We start from the raw sequence: 8,990 nt of genomic DNA on the forward strand, positions 1-8,990 counted from the left end.
TCTATGAACATATAATTGGCTACATAAATAGACAACGCGGACTACTCTCATTCCGAGTGTCCATCTTTATTCAACCGGCACGTAACCTGCACACATGCATTACATCCTCAACGCGAGCTCAGTCATCCAAGATCTTGTATTATCCAAGATGTTACACTATCTATAACTATATATCTGTCTATCTCTCTCTATCCATCTATCAATATATCTATCTATCTATCTATCTCTCTCAATATATCTCTCTATCTATAAGGAACCGCAGTAGACAAAAGGCGTTGCTATAGCAACACGTCATGTTTACGCTGCATTTTCTATGAGGTAAATATTACCCGCTGGCGGATATAGGTATAAATGGCATTTTTGTTGGCGATTTTTTCAATCTGACTTCATATTGACAATTGTTAACAACAGAGGGTGCTACATAACACACTTTCAGGAAAAGTCACGGACTGGGAGACTTTAATATGTTATTGAACAAAAGTTACATACAATCAAAAAACAGCTGCGGGTAAAATTTACCCGTTGGCGGTTCTCGTGTTAAAGTCAAGCTTCAGTTTAAGATTCACCCTGTAATAGATGTAACACATGTGATGGAGCATTACTAACCTGGCTCAGATGGTTTGTTTCACCAAACCATCTAGGAAAGCTCCATTGGAAGCCATTTGGAAAGGGCAGGCACTTTCAAAAATACTTGGCAGGTGAATGGATCAATCTGTCTATCACCTTCTATCATGGGCCACTTCTGATTGGTTAACAATGGCTGGTACATGTGGAGCAGAGCACTTCTGATTGGTGTGGATGACTGACACACAAGATTAAAAAAAAAAGATTGTCAAATAAAAAAATAAAAATGTATATCGCAGGCTTTGCGATTTGATAATCGCATCATTTAAAATCGCGATTTCGATTTAAAATCGATTAATCGTTCAGCCCTAATGTTAGGTCTTCTTTAGTAAATAAATAATACAACCTCAAATGTCAGATTAAAAGACTATATTTGTATACAGATGTTTCTGTTGGCGAACTACCCATAGTAGCCTACTCAAGATCTACAGCAATAATGTTTTCGTTCTGTTAACCTTCAGTGTTGTCATTAACCTAAACTAAGTGATGTTTGGAAGGCCGATGAGATTAACTTCATTGCGACAATCCTGGCCTTGAGACAGAACTGATGGTTAACAGAGGATCAAGGCTTTGTCTGTGTGTTCCCATTACACAAGGACACAGATAAGACGGGGACAGGTGTACGAGTTGGGATTCAGATTTCAACATGGATTAGGTTTTGAGTGAGAGGTCGCGGTCAGTGGGGGTGCTCAAGTATATTAGTACTTATATGTGTGTAAGTGTGTACCCTCACTCTGGAAAACACCACTGACAGAGGGCAAATTAAATTTAACGTCATAGGCCATCTTTATGTTTGTGTGTGTGTGAACATTAGTCTCCGTACATTTTCCTGAATTGTACAGTTAGCTTTATGTGTGTGTGAATTATTTCACCATCGCATCATGTCCTTTTGATCACTCAGCTAATTAGCAGCTGACAAACATCTACATCTCTACGGGCACACACACACAAACACCGACACACACACACACACACACACACTCTCTTGCTCGGATCACATGGCACAGTGCTGATCAAACAAACAGATGCGTCCTCCTCCATGATGTCACTTATTGTGCTCATCTGCTGACCTCGGCTGACCTCGCTCTGACTGTTTACATTAACAACTGATCCTTTAACACACAAAAACTGTTCATCATTGGTTAAGCTACCAAGATAACTGAAGAGATAAACAACTTAAATCTGTTAATAGTCATAATACAGTCATTCATGATATACTATTCCAAAAAGGGCCATACTCTATATCGAGTAGCCTACTTTTATTTTTGGTACTCAAATATATTTTGATTCTTATACTTTTGTACTTTAACTTCAGTTAAATTTTGCATGCAGGGCTTTTACTTATAACAGAGTATTTGTACAATTTAGAGGATCTAAGTACTTGTTCCACCATTGCGATTGAAGTCCGAGACAATTTTCTTAAGATTTTGCAGAGATTTACTAACACTGTAATCAGACACTGTTTTTTTAGGTAAACACAATAACTACAATTGGTCCCAGGACAACATTTTGTAGAAAAGTAGAAATAATTGCGATGACACATTATTATTTCTGAGCTCATTTTAAATATAATCACAGTCTTGATAATAAATCCTGCAGTCATACACTGTTTCATATTTCAGGATTCCCTCTCTGTCTTCTGATCATTGGAATACTTTATTAGCCTATGATCTTTTCTTTTTTTTTGTCGGGGGGGGGCATTATATTCCTGATCCTTCATGTAATGTATTTACAACTAAAGCAGCTGTTCCTCAGATTTAGCAAATCATGATGTTTATTTGAGACTGGGGACTGTTGACATCATGTGTGCGATTAGGATGAACAAGTACTAAAACTTTTAAGAAATAATGAAAAACGTACCAATAAATAACAATATGAACCACCTAATATTAAACTGATAGACTGGTGTTATGTAAACCATTTTTTCAGCTTTCCATTAAATATAAAATCCAAATGTAACATTTATCTTTTTAACCTATATTCTATCTGGATGGCAAGGTTAAGTCAAACAGTTTTTGATGAATGGCTTGTTTCTGTTTTGATGAGAGAACATGCCGAGAGCGTGTCAGTTGCCAAGCAACACAAGTCTAATAATAGTCTACCTGCCGTCCGGTGTGTTTCTATGCATTTACTCAGTGATTGAATATGTGCCTCCTCCTGGAGGTCAGTGGAAACAGTTGTTATGTGTTGGTTGTATTCTCTTTGTACATGTCAATCATTTTTAAGCCTGTTCCCAGCTAGAGGAGATCAGCCTAATCACACTGAGTTTGGAATCTCCTTGATAACTCAGTCTGACATTGTGTTTGGGACGGGGGTTATTTTAACCACTCCGTAGTGACTGGTGTACAGTATCTAACAGTGTTTTCTTAGTCTGAACATAAGCTAAGAGCAGTAACATTTTCAGGTTCAGATAACTTTATTGTCCATTACATTTGCATGAAATGGGAATTTGTCTTTGGCACCGTCATATAAAACAACAATCACCACAGAGTGGTGCAGGAATGAGTGCTAAAACCCTGAAAAGACGTAGCATTTTAGTACTTCCGAAACGTTCTATTGAAAGTGTTAGTTGGCTGGTACATGTGGAGCAGAGCACTTCAGATTGGTGTGGAGGCCTGAGTTAAGGTCTGTGTTTAACACAGGCTGAAGAGATTGAAATGTTGTGTTCTACGACATAAAGTATATCAGTAAATACACCACTGGTGAATGTCCAAAGCTTCTATGTGTCGTGGTTGCTAACAAAGGACTAAATTAACTACTAAACGTCATCACACTGACACAAGTCGACCTTTAGCTTAGCGGTGGTGACTTTAAGTCATGTGACCGTAGTCTGATTATAGCCTAACATTACGTTTTTTTTTACTACAAATATCACAAAGTGGAGTTAATATGTGGAGACTATTCTGCTGACAAAATGTCTCTGAGGGCCTAAGATATTCTAAAAAATAATATTTGAAAACATTTTTTTAAAAAAACATTTTCTTTTAAATATATATATTTTTAAATATCTTTTTAGTTATATTTTTCATTAGTTTTAGCAAAAATAACTATTTAAAATAACGTTTCCAAAGAAATAAATCCTTCGAATTTGCCTGTTCAGTTTCTGTTGGAATGTGAAGGGTTAAATGAAATGAAAGGGGTCAGAGGGCCTAGGTATAAAAGTCACGGCTCGTCACTGGTGTTAAGTATGATAAATGTGTGTTTGCCGAAATGTGTTATTTTCTGCAATATTCCAACATCCAATTGAAGAATTGCCTTGCTTCTTGTGGAGGGAGCCCTTGCGATGCTAACTTCCGGGTCGGCCTACAGACATTGATGCTTTTCAATGTCTACAAGTGAGTAAATGGTAGTCATTATGAAGCTGGATTGTACTTCCACTGGCTTGTAGTCTTTCACGACACAGCATGATACTCAGTAGTATTAATAATACATTAATTAATAAGGAATTGTAATGAGCGGTGGTGTTGGTTACAGAATGTTCAGATGTTCATGTGTATCAAAGAAAAACATTGAATTACAGAAGTAAAGACTTCAGGTATTCGGGCCAACAGAATCCTGGAGCACATAGATAATGTTGATTGTTGTTATTTCTGTATCTCGACCTTTACTTGTTCAGCTGCTCTTATTTAGTCACAGTTTGCTGTCATGTTTTTCTTTTAACTGACAGGCAGGGCTGCAACTGGTTCGTTTGTTTTCAATCATCATCATTTGCGACATGTTTTAATCTCTTGAAAATCAGACAAGTGGGCAGAATCTGGGACCACGCCTCGATTCTCCTCTCGTTCTTATTCCAGGTCAGAGCCATAATGTTACATTAGCATGAACGGTTATACCTTTATATTTCCCAATCATGTTTACAAAAAAATAAGCCATAAAGAGGGCTCTCTTTCATATATCTCCTATTTTCTCGTTCTCTCTGATCTTGCTTTAATTCTTTTTATTTCCTTTTCTCTTAGACTCATGTCCTCCATTCTCGTCTCCTTCCTTTACAGTCTCCTCTTCTCCATCTCCCTCCCTCCTTTCCTTCCTCCCTCCTCTCCTGTTTTCCACCCTTCATCTCTCTGCCTTTATTTCCCTCCCCCCTTTTGTCTTGTCTTTATCAATCCATCTCCCATCTCCTCAGATCTCACTGCTCTGCTTCCTTTCTTTCTCTCTCTTCATCTCTCTGATGTGTTGCCTCACTGTTGCTGTAGCAACGTGTGATTTGGGACACTCTGTACATCGTCTTGGTTCTCTCTCTGTGTGTGTGTGTGTGTGTGTGTGTGTGTGTGTGTGTGTGTGTGTGTGTGTGTGTGTGTGTGTGTGTGTGTGTGTGTGTGTGTGTGTGTGTGTGTGTGTGTGTGTGTGTGTGTGTGACGGCAGAGGGATTATGTCTGAAACAAAGAAAGAATGCGTGTAATGTGAAAGTGAAAACCGCAACATGAGTAAATAATTAAATGGACTTAATGAAACAATGATCGGTTACGGTTGTCATCAGTAACGATAAAATGACCAGACTAAATTCAACAGTCATGAGAAGAACCAGAGAGAAGGTTTATGTATGTTTAATCATAGCGAATCAGCATGTATGATGTCCTTGTTGTTGTTCCGTTTATGTTTCATGTGGAACCTACTTGAGCAGTTCTCCCTTGAAAAAGAGATCAAGGATCTCAATGGGATACACCTGGATAGGGATGGGTACCGAGAACCGGTACTAAGTCAATACTGGTACCTGATTGGACGGTATCGGTATACCGTTAAGCCGCTGGACAAACGGTGCTGCTATCGTTATGTGTTACGTCTACTCCCTTAGTTTAACTTTAAACCATTCTGGTTGGTTGGGAACCCTCATCCCGTGTGATGTATCCGGTTTGAGACCCCTCTGATTGGCCACTGTAAATGCCACTCGTCATTTCTCTCAACAGCGCTCTTATTATTGTTGTGAGACTCCCGCAGGCATGGCGGACAGAGCGAAGCGATCGAAGGTCTGGGTGCACTTTAAAAAAAAATAGTGGCGATAGTGCAAGGTGCAATCTATGTACTCAATTAGTTGCGTGTAAAGGGGGTAACACAAGCAACTTAATGAAGCATTTGCAAAATACTGCTAGTGCTAGCGGGCTTCAGCCGCGCCGTGTGTAAATGTTACCTGAGCGAAGACTCGCAGGCAGGTTAGCTGTTGCGCACGGGTAATATGTTTTGTTTACCTGAGTCAAGTCTTGCAGGCACATCATCTTGTCTTTTTTTAGTTTATTAACACTCACAGTATATAATAATTTGGCCTTTCATTGCTTCTGAGAAGCTAATGTATAAGTTATACAGTTATTTCTGCAAGAAAATTACAATACAATTACCGTTTAATCTTCACATCTTGTATTAATGTCTATAATTTTGAGCACCAAATTATTGAAAAGTATCGATAAGAGTATCGAAAAATACCGATACCGATAAGCAGTACCGGTACCGGTACCGGTATCGATAAAATCCTAACGATACCCATCCCTACCTGGATAAATAAAGGTTTGAAATGAAATGAATATTAAAAAGATAAAACAGAAAAATACCCACTGAGAGATAAATAAACAGTGATGAATATATTAACCTTAATGATTAGTGAGCAGGAGGAGAGGGTGAGGTGAGAAGAGCAGAGGAGGAAGAGGAGAGGCTTGGAGTGAAGCAAATGAAATCTTAAAATGTTATTATCCATCTGCCTTTCTAGAAAAAAAATGTCATACCTGCCAATTTGCAGTGCTATGCTTAAGTAAAACATGTGGTACTTGTTCTCCACCTGGATATTTTATTTTTATAATTAGTTCTATTTCTATTTATTTATAAAAATATATATATTTTCATTTTGAGTTTTTCATATTATTTTACTTTATACAATACTTCACTATGATTTTTGGCAACAAAAAAAAGGATGTGTAACGCACTTTATTTATTTCACCATTATAGATTGCAGCCACTTTGCAGATTTAAGTTAATACAAAACAAACAAACCGATACACTATTATGTTATATTTATTAGTATTTGCATTATTATAGCTTATTATTATTATTATTAAAAACTACTTTATGTATTTGATCCTTTTATAAAAATATTATTACTAACTACTTAATATTGTATTATTAATAATAATACTACTTTATATATTTCAATTTCTTTATTTAATTCACGTATAAAAAATTTGAAATTAAACCATGTTAGTTTGTTGTTGTTTTTTTATTATATAAATATATATTATTATATTTTATATGGCCTGTAAAGACATGGGGTAGTATTTGGGCATGGTACATGCAAGGACAAACGAGTCATTAAATAAATATATATACACTGTATATAAACATATCTAGAAAAAAGAAATAAAAAATAGAGCTTAGACTCAAGAAAGAAAAGTCTGGCTAGGCAAACCTTTAAAAAGCTATCTCTGTTTGATACCTGTAATCAGGGAATACCTCTAGGAACTGTGAATGTGCTTTCCTTGAAGAGAGGGCGTTTTCAACGGAGAGGAGGTGAGAGCTGAGGAAGGTTAACGCAGAATAGAGGCCTCAGTGTGTTGGTGTACCAGAGCAAACCTGGTTGCCTGGAAACGGTTGCACAGTACAGTCTCAGCGCTCTGGTTGGAGGAGACTCTGGCGTGACTCAGCCTTATGTTGCACAGTCATTCTTCTGTGAAAACCAACAGAGGTCTGGAAAAATTCAAACCCTTTGAGTTGGGCAGGAAAAAGTTTGTGACGCCATGTTGATTTTCCTCAGCCCTCAGTAGGATAATGTGAGAACAGTAAATGTGATTTGTCACAAAAAAATCTTCCTCATTTGTCCTACTAATGTCCAACAACACACGCTTCATCTAAGTCTTAAGAGGATAAATGCTTATTCTCAGGTTCATATTTGTATGTAGTGTCTCTACTTTGACATGTCTCCATGCTTTAATGTTCAAAAAGCTCTTTATTTTTCTCATACTGCCTGTGCTGCAGCACCTCTTTTCACCCTCTGTCTGAAACCAGAGCCCAGTCTGCCCTGATTGGTTAGCTGGCCGGCTCGGTTGTGATTGGTCAACCACTTAGAGATGTGTCGGAAATGTGCCAGCCCTTAGCCTTTAGCGTACAATATGTTGGAGCGCTAGCCAATAGAAGTGCGAGTATTAGATAGTGATGTAACAATTTAACAGAAGTCAACAAAGGAGACCATTGGAGGACTTTCAAGCAGGGGGGAGTTGGAGGATGTGTGTCTTAGCCCTGTAGACCATTTACAAGCACAAACAAATATATAACACACTACAGGAAAGGACCTCAGCTTTTAGGTGGTTCTTTTCCATTGTGAATGTAAACTACAATTTTAAAACATTAGACTGTGTATCCATGATGTTATGTGTGGGGTTTCCATGTGCAGGGTCAACACCCACCTGGATAACTGTCGATGAGTGTGAATATTTTATCTGCCCACCTCCTCTCTCCTATTCTTTACAACCATTCATGTCAAAAACCACATTGTGTGCTGAAATGCAACGCCACCCGATAATCTAATCATAAGTAATGAGCTACATACCAGTAAAGATGGGGCAGAGCTTCTCCCAGCAGGTGATGCCACCTTCGGAGGTGAACTGACCCAGGGAAACCTCCAGGAAGAAGACTGGTAGACCTCCGCCGAACAGGAAAATGAAGTAGGGGATGAGAAATGCACCTGGGTGGAGTGAAAACATAATCAGCATGATTTCAAAGAAGACCAATATGGAAAATCAGAGCACGTTTGATAAGACTGAGATCAAAGGCCTCACCTCCACCATTCTTGTAGCAGAGGTACGGGAAACGCCAGACGTTCCCTAAACCAACAAAGCCGCCAGCCACGGACAGAACAAAGTCCAGTTTGCTCGCCCACTTCTCACGCTGGGGGTGTTTGCCCTCTGCTTCATCTTCAGGCCGGGTGCCAGGGCTTTTACCTGGAGATGGTTTCAGAGTGTCCTTATGAAAGTCCTTTAAGCACTGGAGTTTCTCTTTTTGAGCCATTCTGTAGAAACAGGAAACAGAGGAAGAATCCAGTGAGAATTGGTCTGAACTTGTTTCAGAGCTGCTTTTAAAAACAGTTATCAAGATATGTTTTTCTAGATTTGACCAGAACCAAATCGATAAAACAACTTTAGTTGCACTGGGCATCACACGTGTGGTCTTTAAGTTACAGAAGCAGTTGCAGAATCAATTCCTCTTGAATATTCAGCAGATGTGGCAGTAGTACTACTTGTTTGGAGCAAGGAGTATAATTGTAATTTTGTGACTTCCAAGAGCATTAGAATAGCTTTTGTTTCACTCCTTTGAAGCAATTATGTTTTAAAGTGTTGATTAATAACTAACTAATGCTTCCAAGCTGCCAGAAGTCTGCCTCATGAGTTATA

At 38.4% G+C, this 8,990-nt stretch overlaps 1 protein-coding gene across 1 annotated transcript in view; it reads right to left on the bottom strand.

Annotated features, from left to right (window-relative positions):
- Positions 1-8,607, bottom strand: part of LOC104963552 (sodium- and chloride-dependent taurine transporter-like) — a 31,274-nt gene extending 22,667 nt beyond the window's left edge. The window contains exons 1-2 of the mRNA XM_010792154.1: positions 8,379-8,607; positions 8,150-8,284 (exon numbers count right to left, since the gene is read on the bottom strand). Of these exons, the coding sequence (XP_010790456.1) occupies positions 8,150-8,284; positions 8,379-8,607 (364 nt within the window). The remainder of the gene's footprint in view (positions 1-8,149; positions 8,285-8,378) is intronic.
- Positions 8,608-8,990: the final 383 nt, after the last annotated feature.

Source organism: Notothenia coriiceps, unplaced genomic scaffold (assembly GCF_000735185.1).
Source record: "Notothenia coriiceps isolate Sejong01 unplaced genomic scaffold, NC01 NC01_scaffold00036362, whole genome shotgun sequence".
NCBI classification, from domain to species: Eukaryota; Metazoa; Chordata; class Actinopteri; order Perciformes; family Nototheniidae; genus Notothenia; species Notothenia coriiceps.